This window comes from Felis catus, chromosome B3, assembly GCF_018350175.1.
Source record: "Felis catus isolate Fca126 chromosome B3, F.catus_Fca126_mat1.0, whole genome shotgun sequence".
In the NCBI taxonomy this organism is placed as follows: Eukaryota; Metazoa; Chordata; class Mammalia; order Carnivora; family Felidae; genus Felis; species Felis catus.
This window is the reverse complement of record NC_058373.1, coordinates 58,430,866-58,454,392: the sequence shown is the minus strand read 5'-3', so window position 1 is coordinate 58,454,392 and position 23,527 is coordinate 58,430,866. Positions and strand designations below refer to the sequence as shown.

At 40.5% G+C, this 23,527-nt stretch overlaps 1 protein-coding gene and 1 non-coding gene across 4 annotated transcripts in view; both read left to right on the top strand.

The window, feature by feature from the left end:
- LOC105260616 overlaps window positions 1-22,972 on the top strand; it is a 37,079-nt gene extending 14,107 nt beyond the window's left edge. Inside the window, exons 3-5 of one of the 3 annotated variants that reach the window (XR_006599279.1) lie at window positions 16,406-16,518; window positions 18,129-18,297; window positions 20,223-22,972. Coding sequence is in view for 1 of the 3 variants with exons in the window: in XM_045059397.1 (XP_044915332.1) it covers window positions 8,924-9,008; window positions 16,406-16,518; window positions 18,129-18,203 (273 nt within the window). In the remaining 2 variants the exon portion in view is untranslated. Of the gene's footprint in view, window positions 1-8,557; window positions 9,009-10,557; window positions 12,748-16,405; window positions 16,519-18,128; window positions 18,490-20,222 lie in introns of those variants that run through there. The other 2 variants (XM_045059397.1, XR_006599280.1) reach the window with 2 other exon arrangements.
- LOC111561066 lies at window positions 3,035-3,138 on the top strand. Its single transcript, XR_002743434.2, has one exon. It is a non-coding gene; the product is annotated as a U6 spliceosomal RNA (small nuclear RNA).
- Window positions 22,973-23,527: the final 555 nt, after the last annotated feature.

Genomic DNA, 23,527 nt, shown 5'->3' with positions numbered 1-23,527 from the left:
TAGCTAGACTAAGAATCAAATTGACATGAGACAGATTAACAGTAGAAAATCAAATTTAATAGCGTATGCACAGGGAATCCACATAGACATGGAAATTCCAAAGACAGTGAGGTAACATGATGCTTATAAGAGCTAAGGGGAAGGATAGGAATCTGAGGATACAAAGGGGAGAAAGACTATTAGCAGGAAGATGAAAGGAGATGTTTGGGAAAAAAAGGTTACCCTATGATGTAGATAAGTTCCTTAGGTAAAGAGGAATCTGTTAATAGCTCTCTTCCTAGTACAAGCAGGCAGTTGAGGGGGACGTAAAGAGCTTTTCCTGAATCTACTGGATTTTGATTGTTTTTAGCTCAAAATATGTTCACGTCAAAGTGGTCTATATCGCCTCTCTGACCTCAGCCGTAGCAATCTCTTACTCGACACATCCCCAAAGGCAAGGGAATTAAAAGCAAAAGTGAATTACTGGGACCTTATGAAGATAAAAAGCTTCTGCACAGCAAAGGAAACAACCAACAAAACTAAAAGGCAACCAACAGAATGGGAAAAGATATTCGCAAATGACATATCGGACAAAGGGCTAGTATCCAAAATCTATAAAGAGCTCACCAAACTCCACACCCGAAAAACAAATAACCCAGTGAAGAAATGGGCAGAAAACATGAATAGACACTTCTCTAAAGAAGACATCCGGATGGCCAACAGGCACATGAAAAGATGTTCAGCGTCGCTCCTTATCAGGGAAATACAAATCAAAACCACACTCAGGTATCACCTCACACCAGTCAGAGTGGCCAAAATGAACAAATCAGGAGACTATAGATGCTGGAGAGGATGTGGAGAAACGGGAACCCTCTTGCACTGTTGGTGGGAATGCAAATTGGTGCAGCCGCTCTGGAAAGCAGTGTGGAGGTTCCTCAGAAAATTAAAAATAGACCTACCCTATGACCCAGCAATAGCACTGCTAGGAATTTATCCAAGGGACACAGGAGTACTGATGCATAGGGCCACTTGTACCCCAATGTTCATAGCAGCACTCTCAACAATAGCCAAATTATGGAAAGAGCCTCAATGTCCATCAACTGATGAATGGATAAAGAAATTGTGGTTTATATACACAATGGAATTCTACGTGGCAATGAGAAAAAATGAAATATGGCCTTTTGTAGCAACGTGGATGGAACTGGAGAGTGTGATGCTAAGTGAAATAAGCCATACAGAGAAAGACAGATACCATATGGTTTCACTCTTATGTGGATCCTGAGAAACTTAACAGGAACCCATGGGGGAGGGGAAGGAAAAAAAAAAAGAGGTTAGAGTGGGAGAGAGCCAAAGCATAAGAGACTCTTAAAAACTGAGAACAAACTGAGGGTTGATGGGGGGTGGGAGGGAGGAGAGGGTGGGTGATGGGTATTGAGGAGGGCACCTTTTGGGATGAGCACTGGGTGTTGTATGGAAACCAATTTGTCAATAAATTTCATATATAAAAAAATAAAAATTCAATGTAACAAAAAAAAAAGTGGTCTATATCGGGGCAGCCTGCCCTTGGCACCTACAGATCACTACCTCCAGAGGAAGCCAGCTACTGTGTCATGAGGACACTCAAGTAACCCTATGGAGAAACCCATGAGTTGAGGAACTGAGGGTTCCTGCTAACAACAAAATGAGATCTTTAACCAATAGTTATGTGAGTGAGCCATCTTGGAAGCAGTTTCTCCAGCATCAGTATCAAACCTCCAGATGACTGTACCCTGGCTGACATCTTGACTTGAAATTTTATGAGAAACTCTGAACCTAAACCACTCAGCTAAGTCACTTCCAAATTCCTGAATTAAGAAACTGAGATAATCAATGTTCATCATCTTAAGCTGTTAAAATTTCAGGTAATTAGTTACACTGAGATAGATAATTAATACAGAGTTTATACCTAGAAATGGGGCATTGCCATAACGTAAAAACCCAAATATGAAAGTGGCTTTGGAACCGGGCAGACATTAGAAGAACTTTGAGGAAAGTGTTAGGGAAAGTCCGAGTGGTTGTTTTGTTTTGTTCGTTTGTTTGTTTTTGCCTTCATTATGGTAAGTGTACTCTTTAATCCCCATCACCTATTTCATCAATCTCTCCCACCTACTTCCTTTCTGGTAACCATCAGTTTGTTCTTTATAGTTGAGTCAATTTTTGGTTTGCCTCTCTCTCTCTCTTTTTTCTTTGCTTGTTTTGTTTCTTAAATTCCACGAGTGAAATCATATTGTATTTGTCTTTCTCTGACTGACTTATTTTGTGCCACATTATACTCTCTAGCTCCATCCATGTTGTTGCAAATGGCAAGATTTCATTCTGTTTTATGGCTGAATAATATTCAATCACACACACACACACACACACACACACACACACACACACACCCCACATCTTCTTTATCCATTTATCTATCGATGCACACTTGGCTGTTTTTATAGTTTGGCTATTGTAAGTAATGCTGCAATAAACAGGGGTGCATGTATCACTTTGAGTCAGTGTTTTTGTATTTTGGGGATAAATACCGAGTAGTGTGATTACTAGATTGTAGGGTAGTTCTATTTTTCATATTTTCAAGAACCTCCATAATGTCTTCCACAGTGGCTGCACCAGTTTGTATTCCCACAAATCATGCACAGGATTCCTTTTTCTATACATCTTTACCAACCCTTCTTGTTTCTTGTGAGTTTTTTTTCTTTTTTTTTTTCCCATTCTGACAGGTGTTAGGTGATATCTCATTGTAGTTTTGATTTGCATTTCCCTGTTGATGAATGATGTTGAGCATTGTTTTATGTGTCTGTTGGCCATATGTATGTCTTCTTTGGAGAAATATCTGTTCATGTCTTCTGCCCATTTAATAAGATTGGACATTGAGTTGTATCAGTTCTTTATATATTTTGTATACCAATCTTATTGGCTATGTCATTTGCAAATATCTTCTCCCACTCATTAGGGTGCTTTTTAGTTTTGTTGTTTCCTTCACTCTTCAGAAACTTTATTTTGATGTAGTCCCAAGAACGTGCTCATTTTGGCAGCACATATACTAAAATTGGAACAATACAGAGATTAGTATGACCCCTGTGCAAGGATGACAAATTGATATAGTCCCAATAGTTTATTTTTGCTTTTATTTCCCTTGCCTCAGGAGACTTATCTAGAAAAATGTTGCTATAGCCAATGTCAGAGAAACTACCTGTGCTCTTTTCAAGGGTTTTTATGGTTTCAGGTCTCACATTTAGGTCCTTAATCCATTTGGACTTTATTTTTGTGTATGATGTAAGAAAGTGGTCCAGTTTCTTTTTTGCATGTAGCTGCCCAGCTTTCTCTAGCACCATTTGTTGAAGAGACTTTCTTTTTCCCATTGTATATTAATTCCTCCTTTGTCAAAGATTAATTGACTGTGTAATTGTGATTTATTTCTGGTTTTCTATTTTATTCTATTGATCTATGTATCTGTTTTTGTGCTGGTACCATACTGTTTTAATTACCACCATTTTGTAATATAATTTGAAGTCTGGAATTGTGATAACCTCCAAGTTTTGTTTTTCTTTTTCAAGATTGCTTTGGCTATTTGAAGCCTTTTGTAGTTCCATACAAATTTTAGGATTGTTTGTTCTAGTTCTGTGAAGAATGCTGTTGGTATTTTGATAGGCATTGCATTAAATTTGTAGATTGTTTTGGGTAGTATAGACATTTTAACAATATTTGTCCTTCCATCCCATGAGCATAGAATGTCTTTCCATTTCTTCGCATCATCTTGAGTTTCTTTCATCAGTGTTTTATAGTTTTTAGATTATAGGTCTTTCACCTCTGGTTAAGTTTATTTCTAGATATTTTATTGTTTTGGCACAATTATAAATGGGATTGTTTTCTGAGTTTCACTTTCTGCTGCTTCATTATTAATGTATAGGAATGCAACAGATTTCTGTACATTGATTTTGTATCCTACAATGTTACTGAATGCATTTATCACTTCTAGTAGCTTTTGTGGAGTCTTTAGGGTTTTCCATATATAGTATCATTTCACGTGAAAATAGGGAGTGTTTTACTTCTTCCTTACCAATTTGCATGCCTTTTATTTCTTTATGTTTGATTGCTGTGGCTAAGGGCTTCCAGAACTGTATTGAATAAAAGTGGTTAGAGTGGACATCCTTGTCTTTTTCCTGGACTTAGGAGAAAAGCTCTCTGTTTTTCACCATTGAGTATAATGTTAGCTATGGATTTTTCATAGAAGGCCTTTATTTTGTTGAGGTATGTTTGCTCTAGACCTAATTTGCAGAGGGTTTTTTTTTAAAAATCATGAATAGATGTTGTACCAAAGTCTGAATAGTCTAGAAGAAGCTGCCTCTTTTCTGTTCTTCAAATTTCATACAAGTGCCTCTCATTTGTGGAATCTGATATGGAAAATGGCTGTAAAGGGATTCTAAGAAATATTTTCTAGTCTTCTTAACTCTTGGGGAAGTAAAGAAGTACAGAAGCACAGCTGAGTTGCCAGTAGACAGGCTGGTGCAGTTCATTATTTCAGGTACCCAGTATCCATATGTACCATTTTACTAAAATTTAGTTTCCATCCTATATGGAAGAGTACAGGAAGGGAAAAAAGGAGGAGAAGAAAGAAACTAACAAATGTAAATATATACAGGATAAACCAAGGGAAAAATATGCCTAGCTACTAAGACCTTTTTTTCTTAATTGGTAATCAAGACAGTAATTGATGTTTGTTTATTTAATTTTTTTAGTAGTTGGTATTTATAATCTCCTTCTTCCCCTGCCCAAATCACATGCCCTATGCCCTCAGCCAGTACTTCAACTACTGATTCTTTATCTGATAACTCAAACCTTTACTCTTAGGTGTGTGAACTATTTGTGGTCCTGAACTATATTGCTAAAGTCTTCCCTTAACTTTTACTGTGGGACATAAAAATATTAAGGGACACCATATCCAGAATAAATGTTAAATTCACTGAGGAATTGCTGCCCCATCCATGATGGGACAACATAATCAATCTGTCCCAGGTGACTGGCTAGTGTCCCTGAAGAATGATGCCATACTATAGATTTAGCATTGTTCTTTGATCTTGGTATATTCAGCAATCACCACCAGCAGAGGCCAGATTAGCCTTGGTAAGAAGAAGTTCCTGTTGTAGAGCCTATGCAAAACTTCCACCCCTGCTATCATGGCCACTTTGTTTATGAGTCCATTGAACAAGTGCTGGGGTAGTTGATGAAATAGACTGAAAGATACCAAGTCTCCTGCCATTGGTTGCCATTGATTCCCATTGGCTAAATTCAGCTCAGTTCCAAATACCATCATATTGGGGGTTAGGGCTTCAACTCCAAATACCAACACTTCCCTCAAAGAACTTCCCCTCTGGAGAAAGGGAACAAAGGCCCTAGCTCTAACACATACTTGCTTCACATCCCACCATGAGGGCCCCACTCTCAGACCTCATCTAACCTAACCCATGCTTAACTTAAGGCCAAGTAAGGGAAAGTGCCAGTGGGGGATGGGGGGAGGTGGACACAGGAGGAGAGAAGCAAGTATAAGGAGTGCTTTACCTAACAGAGGGGAACTGGGAGTAGATGGTATCTGAGAAGATACAGAAAGTTATTGTGTAGAACACATTGGTGCTGAGACATCAGTGGGTCATCTAAGTGGAAATAACCTTCAGGTTTTGGGGAAGACAGGAGTGTGGAAGGAAACTTCTTAAGGTCAGGGTTAGAGAGAGGAACTGGATGTCCTCTCCATCAAGTGGGAGGTGTAATAGGCTATGAGTTCACTGAGGGCCTGAGTGCACAGCCAGCAGAGCAGAGTCCTTATGCCATGGCCAGCAGGCAACTGCATGTGACTTGATGATTTGGATTATCTACAATCAGTGTAGTTGTGGTTAGCAGGAAGATCTTAAAGGTCCATTTTGCTCTACAAATCTATATAATTCTACAAGATAATCTGTTTGACACTCCCAGATAACAGCTATTTTATGACTCTGGCTGACGCCAAGGAATTGAAATGGAATTGAGTAAGAAATGGAATTGAGGAACAGGAGGGCCTCCAACTACTCCTTCTTGGTACTTTGATTTCTTCAGTCATTCTCTTGGAAGCAGGATAATTTCTAGGTCTGTTCTCTTAGCTGATAGCAAAATAATATAACCACTCAACATTAGCTCAGCCTAATTAAATCAAGAGGAGATTAAAATCTCCTGATTTTTAATTCTCCTGATTAAAAAGTTGGAGTTTTCAGTCTCTTGGCTCTCTGCCTTTCCTCTTAATATAACTCCTTCATTTAAACAAATTTTCAGCATTTTCTCCAGAGGTGGCTACATGACTTCAGCAGTGCATTAACACTGGCAGACCCAACGTTAGAGCCCAAGAAGGGGTTAACCACATAGAAAGATTTCAGGAGTGCCAAGATGATCCTGATGTTCAAAGGTATCTAGCTCCTTTCCTTACAGCATGATTTCTTCTGTCTTCATTATTTTAAATTTTTTTTCCTTTTTTTTTTTTAAATTGAAGCTTAGTTGATACACAGGGCTAGTTTCAGGTGTACAACATAGTGATTTGACCGCTGTATGTGTTATGCTATGTTCACCATAAGTGTACCTCCAACCTGTCACCATACAGCACTATTACAATATCATTGACTATATTCTTTAATCTGTACCCTTCATCCCTGTGACTTATTCATTCCACAACTGGAAGACTGTACCTTCCACTCCCCTTCACCCATTTTACCCATCCCTCTCTTCCCCTCCCCTCCCCTCTAGCAACCATCAGTTTGTACTCTGTATTTATGGGTCTGTTTCTGTTTTGTTTGTTCATTTGTTTTGTTTTTGTATATTCCACATATAAGTGAAATCATATGGTATTTGTCTTTCTCTGAGTTATTTTCCTTCACATATTATCCTCTAGGTCCATCCATGTTATTGAAAATGGCAAGATCTCATTCTTTTTTATGGTTGAGTAATAATCCTGTGTGTGTGTGTGTGTGTGTGTGTGTGTATAACACATCTTCTTTACCCATTCATCTATTGATGGACACTTGGGCTACTTCCATATCGTGGCTATTGTAAATAATACTGCAGTAAACATAGGGGTGCACGTATCCCTTTGAATTAGTGTTTTTTGTATTCTTTGGGTAAATACCTCATAGCGGAATTACTGGATCATATGGTATTTCCCTTTTTAATTTTTTGAGAAAACTCCATACTGTTTTCCATAGTGGATGCACCAATTGCATTCCCACCAACAATGCATGAGCATTCCTTTTTCTCCACATCTTCATCAACACTTGTTCTCTCTTGTCTTTTTGATTTTAGCCATTCTGACAGGTGTGAGGTGATATCTCATTGTGGTCTGATTTGCATTTTCCTGATGATTAGTCATGTTAAGCATCTTTTCATGTGTTTGTTGGCCATCTATATATCTTCTTTGGAAAGGTATTCAGGTCCTCTCCCCATTTTGTATTTGGACTTTTTTTTATTTTTTATTTTTGGTGTTGAGTTGTTCTTCATTATTCATTATCCAACAAGTATCTATCAAGTGCCTTCTGTGTAACAGCCTAGGAAGCAGTATGCATTAGAGTTATGAGCAATGAATGTTTTGGTTGGTTTGTGTGTTTCACCTAGATTACTGGGCTGTGATAGAAGCTTTAGACAGATGGCTGAGGACACCACAGAAGAGAATGGAATCTTTCTGAAGGTGAGACAGGAGCAGGAAGGCCTTTTGTGTGTTAATCTAATCTGTAGACAGTTTAAACAACTATAAAACAGTTTGAAATTGAACTTCTAGAAATGAAAATACAACTTCTGGAATGGAAAATACCTGAATGGGATTAATAGCAGCTTAGACATTGCAGAAGAAAAGATTAGTAAATTTGAAGCCATAGCAATAGAAACTACCCAACATAAAACACAGAAAGGGGAAAAAGACAGAGAGAGAGAGAGAGAGAGAGAGAGAGAGAGAGAGAGAGAGAGAGAATACTAATAGTGATCTGTGGGATATCATCAAATGGCCTAATATACATATAACTGGAGTCCTAGAAGAGAGGATAGATGGGGAAACAAAAAATATTTGAAGATACACTATTTTTAAAATTATATGTTAAAGTATCTTTCGTTAAACTTCATTTTTTGGTTCATAGAAACACCGTTGATTTTTGTATTTTGTTTTTGCCTGTTCTTGCGTAAATCATTCCCACCCACCAATTTATGAGAATTACAGTTGCTCTGAAAACTCATTAGTACTTGGTATCGTCCTTGGCTCTCCTGTAAACAGCTCTCTCAAACAGAACCAGTCACTTCTTCACAACCAAATCTAGCATCTTCTCATTTGTCATGCTACCTGATTGTATACGTCACTGGATATCATTGACCTCTCCTCCTCCTTACAGATTATCTCTCTTTTTCACTTTTACTCCCAGCTCTCCAACTGATTCTATTGTCTGCTTTTCTTCTGGCTGTCCTATCAGAGCAACTGTTCTGACTTCCTGGGAGAATGGTGGTAAGCCTGGCAGGGTTGGGTGGGGATAGCAAGGTAGGTGGGTGGGTGTGATCTGGACAAGTTACCCGGGAGGGGGTCTGGAAGAATGTCTCCAGCCTGACTATGTTACATGTCAATGCAAATCCTAAGTGAAGAATTTTAGGCAGCCCATCCTTGGTAGGAGCTCCTTCCCCGCCTCCATTTTTTTTTCTCATTAGGGCCTGAGCCTGCTCTCTGCAGCTGAAGGAGCTAGAGCTTTTGTGTCCTCAAATTCCTACTGAAATCATGAAAAGAATGTATAAACAAGGGCAAAGTGCATCAGCACAGGAAGTCAGTGATCAGCATTAACTTTATACTAGAAACCAGGAGAAACTTTTGCTAACGACAGAACGTAGGGCTTGGCTTGAAAAGGCCCCTGGAGTTAGAGTCATGATTCTCCCCAGTGAGAGAGAGCACCTTATCTGGGAAAGACTTTACTGCCCATCAGAACCAGTGCTACCTCTAACTCAGAGAGGTAAGAGTTCTATAAGGAAGAAGTTGAGGGTGGGTTGAAGGGCCATTTGGATATTTCACCTCATAGGTCTTGACTGTCTTTGTGGATCTTTGGCGTTAGATCTCCACTATTAGTGTGAAGAAGGTCTGATGTTTTCTGTTGTCTGAAATGGGCACATGAAACAGATGTGGGTGCTCTGTGGAGAAAGAGTTCTCTTCTAAGGTAATACATCCATCACAACTCAGCAGTTAAGCACCTGACCATGTTCTGATTTAGGTTCCCTTCTCATTATACCTGGGCTGATGGCTCTCAGAACTGGTCATCCCCAGGTTCATGGAGTCTCTTCCTTCAATGTAAGTTTGCTGGCCTCCATCTGATAGAGCTTTCTTTTGCCTTCTGTGATTTTCCAGCTCCTATTTAGATTTCCACTGTGGCTTATGGATAACCTTTTTGTTTCTTAGACTCAGTCATTCTTACTTTAAGCTAGAGCAGGAAAGAATCAACCCGGCCATAATGTCAACAGTCACTAGAGATGGATTTTCTGAAAGTTGTCCTAAGCTTTCCACCCTAACTGCTAAATGCAAATACCCCAGACCCTGGGAGTTTCCATAGCTTTGTCTGTGTTAGTTGGGAGTTTCCACATCCTATAGATAAGGCCATTGAGAAAATGCACAAACATCTTTGCTGCTAAGCCCGACCTGTAGTGACCACTAATGCTCTATTTAGCTAACACTACCTATCATCTTTACCCTACTCTCTTCTCGCTTTGTCAGTTGAAGCTGCGGGCTTCAACGTGAAAGGATTATTGTTAGTCCATATCTGAAAAGCCCTCCATACACATACCTGGAGAAGTTATCAGAGGGTACATACTTCACAGCAAGTTATGGCCAAGCTATTATGTTCCACATTTATCAGATAGATTTTTTCTCAATTCAGCTTCCAGATATAACACAGTTACTAACCCTCAAATTGTACCATTATGTAAAGAGCTTGATAGTATTAGATCCCAAGTCAAACAGGATACCAAGACAGTGAACTCACATGCTTCTACGTACTGCTTCTCAGTTGGTTTAAAAGGTGTGAAAGTTTGTTTTTTCTTTCCTTTGCAATGCCCCTTATGGCTTTCTTGTTTTTTAATTTTAATGTTTTGCAACAGAGGTCTGGTTTCAATTTGATAATCTAGGATCAGGTTGTTAATGGAGTTTGCTAAAGTGATTGTTCCTTTTTTTATTTTTAAAAAAATTTTAAAGTTTATTTATTGAGAGAGAGAGAGAGAGACAGAGAGACAGAGAGAGACAGAGAGAGACATAGAAAGAGAGAGTCAGGCTCTGTGCTGTCAGTGCAGGGCCCAACGTGGGGCTGAAACTCACAAACCTCAAGATCATGAACCTGAGCTGAAATCAAGAGTTGGATGCTTAACTGACTGAGCCACCCAGGCACCACTAAAGTGATTGTTCTGTTAAAAAAATTTTTTTATGTCTTTATTTTATTTTAAGGGAGAGACAGAATACAAGTGGGGGGAGGGGGCAGAGAGAGAGGGAGACACAATCCGAAGCAGGCTTCAGGCTGTCAGCACAGAGCCCCACGCGGGGCTCCTACTCATGCATCCTAAGGTCATGACCTGAGTTGAAGTCCACACCCACGCCCAGCCCACTGGGCCACCCAGGCGCCCCCTAAAGTGACTGTTCTTAACTGATTTCTCGTGGTACCCACTGAACTTTCCCAGGAAATGGTAGAATGTGCTTGCGAAGTGATGACAGAAATCATTTCTGGGCATGTGGTTTATATTTATTTTTAGACTAGTGTGCCCCCTCTAATTTTGCAGTGGCTTTACTGAACTGGCATTTGACTGAGTATAATTTTAAATCAGCTTCACCTAGTGTATCAGTTTGGGTCCCAATAGGAAACAGATGGAATACTTAAATTCAGATAATTACAGGAGGGTTTATTTACAAAGAGACCATTACAAAGATGTGTGCAAGATGTGGTGGAGCCACAAGAAAGGATAGTGCAAGAACCTGTAAGCAGTGAACTCTTGCTATTCCTAGGCCTGAAGGGACAAGACGTAAGAGAAGTGAGGAGGAAAGTCAGATAAAGAGCTCCTCAATACACTGACTTCAGTCTTTTCATATACTCTGATCTCCTTCTGAGTCACCCTGGTAGAACCCAACTAGCGGAGCTAAAGGGCATAGGAACCCATTGACAGAGTCAACAGGGTCAGGCTCCTAGGGTATAGAGAAAGGTGGAGAGTGGGTCTGGAGAAGCAAACCAAAGGTACCTGACACACACCAGAAGTCTAGGATTAAAATTAAATCAATTCCTTGACACACTTTGTGAATGATGTTCCGGAGATAATGATGCCCTTTTAGGTATACTGACACCTCTAAACAATCCTTTTTACTTACACTTTCTCTATTAAGCATGGAAAGGCAAAAGAGCTCTTGAGATCCTAAAGCAGCCTCTTGAATTGATTCAGTTACATGGTGATAAAGATGATTTTTTCTTCTCTCAGATTACCTATATCTGATAATATACACTCTTCTCAGTCCAACAGGGTTGGACTCCCTGCCAAAGGGAAATGAGGAGGAAGGGGAGGAGGAGGGAAGAGGGAAAAGAAAGGCTATGTATAGGAAGAGGGAATATCTCAGATGGCAGAGACAGCAGTGGAGAAAGTCATGGAAATCTGTGAACCAAGACCCCTGGGCATTTAAGCTTAGTGACTGGCCCCACCCAGCCCTGGCCAAGCATTTCTGACTCAGCATAATGGCCAATTGGGGCCTTCTTGCTGGGCTCACCTTCTTTGAAATTTCCAAGAGTTTGAGAATTCGAGTTTTTACTTACATGAATTTAGTGTGCTGAGGTTACTTAGGAATGGCAGAGATGGGTAAGTCTGGAGGCCAGGTGAGATGCAGCATGGGATGATTATTGAGGGCTCAGATTCTGAAGCCAGGCTGCCTGAGTTTACATTCTGTCTGCTCCGTATAGCTTCCATGACCTTGGGAGAGTTATTTAACTTCTGTATTCTAGTTTCCACATCTGCAAAATGGAAAAGATAACAGTAATCACCTCAAGAATTCTTGGGAGGACTTACTACTTGTAAAGTTCCTACAAAGAGCCCCACATATAGAAAGCACACTGTAAATGTTAAATCACATTTGAATAGCTCTACTTGCTGGGCATCTTCTCTCAGGCCCTGCCCACCAGAGATTCTTGAGGGTGGCGGTGTTTTCCTTCTAGTCTGTCAGTGCATATCTGATTGACTGCTCAGGATTATGGGTTCGTGTGGTTCTTAGGGAGGAATGGTCAAGGCTGCCTTTCAGAATAGGCCCTTTACTGAATCTGGAAGCTAAACAATCCCTTGTTCCTGAGGAGCAAGGAAGGAGTAAGTCCCAAGAGTCTCTCCTGATGGAACTAGTGTCTACCTGTGTGGTAAGAGATTACTGGGGATACTGCTAGTCCAGGCAGGGTAGGGTTATTCTGACCTGCTGCTCCTTGGCAAGATTTGATCTGGCTTTTTTGCCACTGCCACAACATTATCAGTTGTCCTCTGGCTGAATAATTGTCCTTATTGAGAAACAGAAAATTCTTTCTCAGGCCAGATAATCTAAGTTCTGGGAATTGATGCAAATGGGATGGAGTAACTTTTGTAACTTAATTTTTGGGTTCTTATCAGGAGGGACCCATAACCTTTCACCAGGGCAAGAAGTTTCTGCAGAACACGTGCTGGCTTATTCAGGAAGATCCTGCTGGGCCTGTTTGGGTGAGAATTCATGGGGGCAAGAGACACAGTTGTTTTAGGAAAGTGACCTTGTGTCAAGACAATTACTAGATAGAAAGCAACTCTATTCACAAATTGATCTAAAGAGCTATTTGATGTATGAATCTTAATTACTTATAAGTGAATCATAATTTATTGAATTGCACTTCCAGGAATAGGTAAAATCTGAGAATCAACTATTTTTTGAAACTTTTCTATTTGATAGACTTAAATATTTGAGAGAATCTAGGTTTGTCTCTTTTTTGTTTCTTGAGATCCTAAAGCAGCCTCTTGAATTGATTCAGTTACATGGTGATAAAGATGATTTTTTCTTCTCTCAATTACCTATATCTGATAACCATGCAGGGCATGGTTCTTATAGGCTTTACAAGAGAAGCCTAGTATTTGTTACTTATTTCCTGGTTTATTCATAAGATAAATGATATAAAATATTTGAAAAAGACAGAAAACATCTGTTTAAAATATACTGTCGGTGATGTATGGGACTTTGATGACAATGTTAGAGCTGGAGTGGTGAAAAGAAAATTTTTATTTTGGGGTGAGTCAGGGATCCATGAGGTGAGAACTATATGGCTATACTTCCTATTAGTAGCCTTGTTTACATGGTTTTATTCCAGAGGAAAGGTTAAAATGACTGGGATTATACAATTTTGAGAACAGATGACTTTTGAAGAGTCTAGTGGTAGATACTGATCAAATCTACTCCAGGGGACAGAAAGAGGATATCAGATAAATTGAAGAGAGTGAGATTTCACTAGAGGTAAGTGAAAAAATGTAGTATTCAAACTAAGCTGAACTCTCCCTGGGAATCCTCAAGAAGAAAACAGCCATCTATCCTGGCCTTGAGAATGACAGCTCAGTCTGACAATTAGGGCTGGGTAGGAAGGTCGTGGGAGGGTTTTTCTTGCTTTATCTCCAACATTCATGACTAGAGCTTCATTTGCCCCCGAGGAGCCCTGTTTGCTGAACCTTACTCTGTACTTTCTTTTATGTTGCTTATTGCCTGGCAGCCTGCCTTGTGGATTTCCAGAGAGCACTGGCCTTGTCTGTCCTTACCTGTTTGGTGCTCTTTTTTTTTAATGTTTATTTTATTTATTTATTTATTTATTTATTTATTTATTTATTTATTTATTTATTTTTGAGACACACACACACACACACACACACACACACACACACACACACAGACCATGAGTGGGGTAAGAGTAGAGACAGAGAGGGAGACAGAATCCGAAGCAGGCTCCAGGCTCCATGCCGTCAGCACAGAGCCTGATGCAGGGCTTGAACTCACGAACTGCGAGATCATGACCTGAGCCGAAGTCGTACACTTAACCGACTGAGCCACCCAGGCACCCCACCTGTTTGCTGCTCTTCATCCTGGTTCACCACTTTCTGAAAAAGATTCTTTGGTAAAAAACTAACAAGATGTCTAAAGCCCTTTTAAAACTCCTGCCGGAAGCTTTGGATGAAATGATGAGAAAGATAAAAATTTCAGTATCCCAGTTTCCATAACTTGTCCCGAACTCTGTTCTCTTTCCTTTTTCTTCTTGGACAGTTCCTGAGCTGTCTCTCAACCCCCACCTCTGTACTTACAAACCCAAGACTCAGGGAGCAAAATAGCAACAAACTTCTGTGCCCTGGACTTTAGTCCAGTTTCTTGTAGCCTCGTGTCTCAAAATTGCTAGGGGGCAGAAGGGGTTATGTTTCAGAGAAGAGTTTCAGTCTGTTTATCATCAGGGCTTGTGTCAGAAATGAGAAAAACGATACTCCTTTTCATCAAAGTGATCATAACAAAGAGGCTTGCAGCTGCATTAAGCTATCGAATTGATTTGGTGGTCGTATGTGTCTCCCTTTACTTCCCTGATACTTTTTATGCTTTTTCCCCTCCTGTCCTCCCAACTTCCTGCACCCACTAGTGTCTTTTACAATTCCTTACAGTTTAAGGAGCAAACTTCCTGTTCAGTGTATGCTGAACTGGATTCTGTAGCAGCCACAGCTCATCTGACTATAGCATGTACATGTCCTCTGGTAACAGGCCTAGGGGGAGAGAGTAACTTTCAGACTCTCTCTCTCAAGTTCCTCTTTTCTGCCTGTTCTCCAAATGGATGCACAGAACATAGGTGTTAAGAATGTTTGCAACAGTGATAATTTGGAGAAACACACCAAGACTACAACCTAAATTTTGTATCCTTGACTTATTTGGCACTGAAGAGATAGAGCTAAAAAGACTGCATTCATTAGGAGGATGGATTCTGGAAGCCAGATTTTATTCACTTTAAGTGCAATGAGTTCACAACATGAACAGCTCTGAAATGAAACTCTGTTGACCTGTGATGCCTTTTGTCGTTGTTGTTTCTGAGGCATCTTAATGAGCAACATGCTCTTTTTGTTTTCTTTTCATATGTGACCTCTCTTCTAATTCTCTGTCCTTGTCCAACACTCAGACATGAGGAAACCAGTGTGTGTATTGATCAGACATATCTGGTACATCAAGGGACCATAAGGTAGTTGATCTATGGCTTAGCCTTTGCTCTTGCCCTGGGAGTGGTTGAATATCGGGTGGAGTTCCATTGGAGAACCAAGTGTACTTTTCCCCCTTAAAAAATATTTTGATTATTCATTAGAACAATCTTACAGAATAAACCTTTGTATTACTTACTGATACCAAAACTTGAGGAAAAAGAAGTCATGTGATTTGTGTCCTAATTCTGTAAGAGTCGGGGGAGAGAGATGGTAACCAGAAAACTACCAGATGAAAATTCTCAAGATAAGTCTCTGTGTCTGATCTGTTGAATTATTCCACTTACCCTTGGGGTGAACTTCTATTTTTCAATGGTAAAGTTAATTATTTGTTATCCATTCACTAAGTTGGTGACGTAGTCTTGGCATTTCCTCTTCAGGGTGTTTGCAGGAGTCTTCTTGGTTGGCCCTATCCTGTGTCTTGCCCTAGACACAGGCCACAGAGCATTTGTGTCTTCCTTTGCAGGAATCTGCATGTTCATCCTTACCCTCTGCCTCCTCCAAACTCCACAGTGCAGAGTTTTGGGTATGCAGGATAAGTATAACAACACATAGCCAAGGACCATGTGTTACTAATTATTGATTGCAAAGGCACAGAACTAAGTTCTTAACAATCTTTGGAATTTGCTTCTGTGACAGTTTTGCTCCTAAGAGAAATTTTAAAGTTCTTAGAGGCCTTGGATCACTTAGTTTCAAACTGTAGGTTCTGATCCATTAGTGAACCTTGATGTCAATTTGTGGATCTAGGCCAGTGTTAAAGAAAGAACAAACAAACAAAAAAAATAAATAAAGAAGGAAAGAAAGAAAATAGAATACAATAGAGAATCCACATTGCACATAATAATATTAAAGTATTTATTTATGATGCTTTTATTTGTATGTATGTAAGTGTGACATCTACCCTGTAGACAGTTTAAAAAAAAAAAACATACGGACATATGTGGCTCTTTATATATTACTAACCTGTTTCCCCCTGCTCCCTACTCTATATCACCCCAGATTTACTATTAATATCTTAGGTTGGTTCCAGAGTACATGTACTCATGTTTAAAACCCCAACCAGGTAATGGACAACTAGGATTCAAGACTCACATTGGAATAATGTTCTAATTGGTTCTAGGTGTCCTGGAGGGCAGTGCTTTGGGCCTGGGTCTTCAACTTGCCTTTGGGATTTTGGTCATCAGAAGTGATCCTCAATTTAATGCACTTCAATGGCTGGGAGACCAGGTTCAGGTATGAGAAATTGAATGTGAGGGTTCTGCTCTTTTATAACCCTAGAGAAAGGAAATTTAGGGGAAGCATGAGCAGGTTGGACTGTGTCTTGTTAATGATGGCAGTGGGAGATCTGGTGGGAAAGTAAAAAGTACACTGGGGTACAACTAACCATATGCATAAAGGGAACTGAACAGCTGAGTCCTATATCATTAAATGAGCAGCTCATAAGGACATAGCCCTCCCTCCACGAGGGAGACCAACCTTAGTAGCGGCAGTAGGTCCTAATCATGCATGAGGCCAATCCCCTCTCCCTTGCGTCCTTCCTGGCTTCACTTTTGTTTACTCTTTCTTTTTTTCTTTCAAATTTTCCTGAACTATACTGTGGCTGGCTCCAACTTTGATACGTCAGTGAAGAATATCATTGCTTTTCAGCTCGTATCAATTTTCATGGGGAGGAATGAGAGTGTCAGTGTTGGGGGAGGTGTAGAGGATGAAAATGTGAGTCCAAGAGAGGAGCCAGTATATATGTCAGTTTGACTCTAAGAAGAGAATTTGATCCCATCAGTAAAGGAAACAGCATCAATCTCTTGCCCATTGATTATTATATTTGGAAATTGGAATGAAATAGGGGTTGGGGAGGAAGGCTCAGAAGACCCCTTGTGGCTTAGTACTGATGGGATAATAGATTTGTAGTACATTTAAATGTATTCCTGAAATAGCCTGTGTTTAAATATCCACTGAGTACCTACACTGTATCAGCTATCCTTGGGATGCTAAGAGCTTAATTCAGAGGCCTGCAATGAAGTTCACTTATGACATACATGAACACATTCAGTGTAACATCTCACCAGATGCCCTGTCATTCTTATTATGGACCTTACCAATCATCCCTTTCTTTGGATGCATGATGCCCATTCTCTACTACCTGGGTGTTACAGAAGGTGAGTCATCTCCTATACCACTCAGGAGGTGGGCTTTCATCTTGTGATCTGTCAAGAGGCAAAGAAATGACACTTTTTGGGGCACCTGGGTGGCTCAGTTAATTAAGACTCCAACTTCGGCTCAGGTCATGATCTCATGGTTTGTGGGTTTGAGCCCCACGTCGGGCTCTGTGCTGACAGCTTGGAGCCTGGAGCCTGTGTCGAATTCTGTGTCTCCCTCTCTTTTTGCCCCTCCCCACTTGTGATCTGTCCCTCTCTCTCAAAAATAAACAAACATTAAAAAAAAACTTAAAAAAAAAGAAATGACACTTTTGACACTTATTCTGGAAAAATGCTTATATGTAGGATGTAGAGTGGTAAACCCAATGTGAAGAGGCAACCCTTTCAAGCATACCTGATTTCAGATGGTCAGGTCCAGGCCCTATGTAGGCTGAGGGTCAGAGCAGGGACAGAAAATAGGCTGGACTACTATTTCATAATTAATTTATTTTAATCTACTTGTTTTGGAAGCCAAGAGTCCTGAGTTCTGGTCCAGGCTCTGTTTGTAACTTGCTTTGTGGTCTTAAGCTTGTCACTCTACTTCTCTAGACCTTAGTTTCCTTACCAATAAAATGGAGAAGGGGTTTTGCTGGAGACTCTCTAACATTCCTGCTAATGTTAATGCTTGAGGTCTTTATATCCCTTTAGGTCACCTGGTTTTTGCAAATCACCATGAGTACCACTTGTCACAGATACCCTGGCTGTGGCAGGAAACATCTTTGAGGGGTTGGTAAGCACTTGAAGGCATTTTGATCTTCTTTTCTTTGGGGAACACAAAGTGGAGCAGAAAACAGATTGAGAGAAAGTATGCTTTCTGGTAAGTCAAATATATGAGGACTGTATGGGCAGCCAATCACTGATAAAAGAAAACTCAGAAGCTCCAAGGGAACTCTGCTCATTGCTTTCACACTTCATGCCTTCATACTTCAAACCTATCTGGGCACCCTTATTCTGGATATCCTTTATTTATTTATTTATTTATTTATTTATTTATTTAATTTTATTTTTATATATATGAAATTTATTGACAAATTGGTTTCCATACAACACCCAGTGCTCATCCCAAAAGGTGCCCTCCTCAACACCCATCACCCACCCTCTCCTCCCTCCCACCCCCCATCAACCCTCAGTTTGTTCTCAGTTTTTAAGAGTCTCTTATGCTTTGGCTCTCTCCCACTCTAACCTCTTTTTTTTTTTTTTCCTTCCCCCCCCCATGGGTTCCTGTTAAGTTTCTCAGGATCCACATAAGAGTGAAACCATATGGTATCTGTCTTTCTCTGTATGGCTTATTTCACTTAGCATCACACTCTCCAGTTCCATCCACGTTGCTACAAAAGGCCATATTTCATTTTTTCTCATTGCCACGTAATATTCCATTGTGTATATAAACCACAATTTCTTTATCCATTCATCAGTTGATGGACATTGAGGCTCTTTCCATAATTTGGCTATTGTTGAGAGTGCTGCTATGAACATTGGGGTACAAGTGGCCCTATGCATCAGTACTCCTGTGTCCCTTGGATAAATTCCTAGCAGTGCTATTGCTGGGTCATAGGGTAGGTCTATTTTTAATTTTCTGAGGAACCTCCACACTGCTTTCCAGAGCGGCTGCACCAATTTGCATTCCCACCAACGGTGCAAGAGGGTTCCCGTTTCTCCACATCCTCTCCAGCATCTATAGTCTCCTGATTTGTTCATTTTGGCCACTCTGACTGGCGTGAGGTGATACCTGAGTGTGGTTTTGGATATCCTTAACCACTGACCCATCTTTTTACACAGGAATGCATGGAAATGTCCTGGTCCAACTTTTCTCCTTCTTTGGGGACTATGACGGATATTTGCCCTATATTCTGGTTTCTCTCTGAGACCCTTGTTTTCCAGTATCTCTAATGAGGCAATAGCTTACCTTGCTCAGGGCTAACATGAAGGCTCTCTCCCATAATACTTATTTGATACATTTGTCTCTATGGAGTAGGTGCTCAGCATATGCTATTGACTGCTCAGCTCAATGCCTGGGACGATAGCTTGTCAAATTGGCATGAAGTTAGTATTGAGGTCTTTGTCTCCCAAAGCTTAGGCTAATTAACTGTTTCTGAAATGTTCTTAGGGTACTTCTGCACACTTCTACCATAGCACTTCACATTTTGCTGCAATTATGCATTATCAGCTTAGTTTCTTCTGCTAGACTCTTAACAGTAGGAACTTTGCCTTAGTCATATTAATATCCCTATTATCTTGTACAGCAGTAGGCATATAGTTAGGTCTTCATACTTTCACAACATTTTCACAACCTTTTTAAATTGAAGTATAATTGACACACAGTGTCACAACAAACATGGTTTCTTTTGATTCTTTCATCAACACCGGGCTCTAATAATCTATTTGCAATTCATTTAGTAAGTACTTTTTAAGCAGCTAATATGTACTCCATAAGGTCATTCATTAAGTATATGGCTTTAGACACTGAGAGCATACAGAAGAAAGATACCATTTCCTTTCTATAGCTTTTTAAAATTTAAATTGATGAGACAAACTCATGTGAAAACATGAGAACAATGCCAGCCAGGATATGAGTAGGTGCCAGAAGGAGTGAGACAGACACTGGGAAGGTCTGACAGCAGAGCTGAGTGCTGAAAGGGCACTCACACTGGAGGGATGTGTCCCGGGGTATGGGGTGGGCACTCTGGGGCTGGGGAGCCACACCCTCCTGAATCTGACACAGCTCTCCTTGTTTAATGACAGAGGCACCCCTGCTCATCTGCTATGTCTTGCAGACACGATGCCCTCTGAAATCCATGCAGTGATGACTGGAAGGTTTGCCACCATTCTGGGCATTGTGTTGGGATCCTCCAAATCCTTCGGAGCAGGCATAGTCTGATAACACCCTGCTGAGCTTTAGTCTGGGTTCTACAGATACTGATTCCTAAGTTTGGCCTTACTGATTGATGCATCATCCTTGCTTGATTTCTGCCTCTATGATGGCTGCTCCTTCTGCTCTTGCCTTGTCAAACTGATAACTTGGATGAGTCCAAGTTCAAGAATATGGAGGGGGTAAAATCACCCTGTGCATGAGTCCAATGAAGCGTATAATTTGAGGGGGTGGTGAGGTCAAGTGCAGGGTCAAGAGTGGTGTGATGGCAGAGGCTTCAAGTCTCTTGGAGAAGTAATAAAATGATTACATATCCCCTCTTGTCTACCTCTGCTTCTAGCTAACCATGTTGATTTTCCTCTTTTATTTAATCCTTCCACCAGCCTCTATCTTCTACATGCCATTATCCTCTATCCTTGATGTCAGTATAATTTCATGGCAATTAAGTCAGATATTGTTTCACTGTGATTGCCACCAAACCCCCTTCACCTCTTAAGCTGGTCTTGCCTCTCCTCCTGTGTTCCTGGACTGCAGGGACCATGGAATTTCTCTTCTCTGAGGGGCTGAGACTACTCTAGACACCATATTCTTCCCTTAGGCCCAATAACCACAGGAAGGAGAAGAATGTCCTGGAAGCTCTCAGTAATGAACCATGGATGCCATAGACCATTTTGGTAATGTAGCAGCTATCCTCATTGCCTTTTATGGGTGTGTTGTCCTACATCAATGTTGCCCTCTCCTGACTAGGAGAATTGGTAGACATTCAGAAACTCCCTTTCCAGATAAAGGGTTACATTTGTTGGGCTATCCCTCTAGTTGTGGTTAAGTAGTGCTTTGAACTGTACATACCCTGCCCCTTAGTGAGCTAAGAGAGAACATGGATAGGAGAAGGGTCGAGGAGACAGAGTCAAGGCTCCAGAGAGAGTCCTTGGCTCCAGGACTCCTTTTCCTTGGATATCTCTTTCTTTCACCCGGGTCAACTGCTCCTACATACTAAAGCCCATGGTTTTCATGATGGGTGTAGAGTGGGGCAGACTATTCTGTGAGTGTGATGGTGGAGATCAAGTTCTTCACAAATGAGTTGGTGGCTTGTCAGCAACTGTCTCAATATGAGAACAAACATCTTTCTGCAGAAGAGTGGATTGGGGGAGAGAAACAGTGGATTTCTGTAAGTGAGAATCCTGAAAAGCACAAATAGTCTGTGGGCAGAAAGAACATGTTAAACAAAAGCTTGTTTCATACCTGCAGATCCCTTCCCAGTGTCCCAGCCCTAACCAGAAAGCAAGCATAACTTTACACTTAGCTCCAATACCCAAGCTTCCCTGAGGTCTTCTTCCAACACTGTCTGACCCAGCCTCTCTCTGTAATGTAATTAATTGTTGGGTCTTCACAGTCGGGGCAGTCCAGGGTGGACACTGATGGTCTAAGGTCCCTTCTTCATTTATAAGTTTAAGTTGCCGTAAATTGATCTCCTTTTCTCTCTCTCCCTCTGTCTTTCCCTTCTTGATCGTTATCATTCCTAGGCCTTCTCCTTATTCACAGGCTTCAACAAGAAGAGTGTTGGGCAAAGAGGCCCATGGTCGTTTCCATGTAATTATCCCTGTAACAACTCAGGAACTGATTATTTTCTGAGCATCCTTTCCACATTCTTTAGGGTAATGTGGACTAGATTGGGGTTCTAAGTACTCTGGAACTTTTATCCTGATTATATGGGTGCACACAAGGGACTGAGTTTATTTACTTATTTATTTTTATTTCCCTAAGCGACAGCTGAAATCATTATATTTTCACACTGTGGATTTGCTAATCTCAGTTCCATAGGAATCATACTGGGAGGGTTGAATGAGTTAATTCATTTTCCCAACTACCCAATAAGCCAACCAGATCCCAGTGGGCACTACTGGTACTTCAGTACAACTTGAGACCAGATAGAGAAGCTGATGTGAAATGGGCCCTCTCAGGCAGCAGTTAATTTGGAGTTAAGGCAACCATGATACTGGGCTATGCATGGATCCCATCTGGATTTACAATGTTAATTTTTGTTACTTTTTTCCCTTTTGACTGGAGGTCCAAAAGACCAATTTTATTTTTATTTTTTTCTATGAGGAAGATTGTAATGATACATTTTTCTTTTGCCATTAAATGGGCATAGTGGATATATAAGTAAAGATATTTTGGGTTCTATTCAGTAGCAAAAGTCCCTTCGGAAATTAGGGTACTCACCAGCTACCTTCATAGAAATAGAAGTTGCACAAGGAATCAAAATACAAATAAAAACAGTGCACACATAAAGCAGATAGACAGGAAGTCCAAGTGGTATGAAGCGTTGGATTAAAAGCTACAGGTCATCAGGTGTAGGAGGTGTAAGTATGTAAAGCAGGCACAGATACAGTTAGACTACTGAAGATATTGCTGAATGTGGGTGATGATTGCCAGAAAATTATATGAGGAAAGTGGAATTGTCTCTGAGGGTAGCAGCAGGGAGAATGACTAGCATTCTAAGAGTTTAGAAGTTCCAGGTTAGAAATAATGTATAAAAAGAAATACACTTCAGTGTGTCCATTTTTTATGGCACTCATATTCTGGAATAGAACCATTACATTGATTTATTTGGTAGCTGATTGAACAACTTAAAAGTGAAACAATTTCATTTCAGTTTATCTTTTCCTTTCTGTTAAACAACTGGCTGTATTCTAATCCTGATGCCTGGTTACTGTCTGACTGCAATTGCCATCCAGTAGTGGGAAATGCATCATGTGGCTGAGGTTTAGGTGAATGTTGCCTTCCTTATGCCTCTGGCTCAAAGCAGTCCATCTAATTCTGGTCCTGGCTTAAGAATGCAGATCTCATCTAGTGAACACCCAAGGATCTGTGCCTGCCTACAGCAATGACGAGCTTTGCTTGATCCATATACATCTTAGGAATGTTCACAGAAGCAATGAAGTTAGGGTCATATACAAATCTTTGACCTAGGGAATTTCTGAGTTAGTGACCCATCAGGATTAATGTATAAAACACACTTGTTGGGGTACCATTGGCTGGCTTCTGGTGGTCGGTGGTAGGGATCGTATTCATCTGCTGTGTTTGTTCCTCTGCATTCTTCTAGGTGGGTGCTCACTGGGTATACCTGATTGCCTGGTGGGGAAGAGATCAAGTTATTGTGTTTTGTTGTCTATAC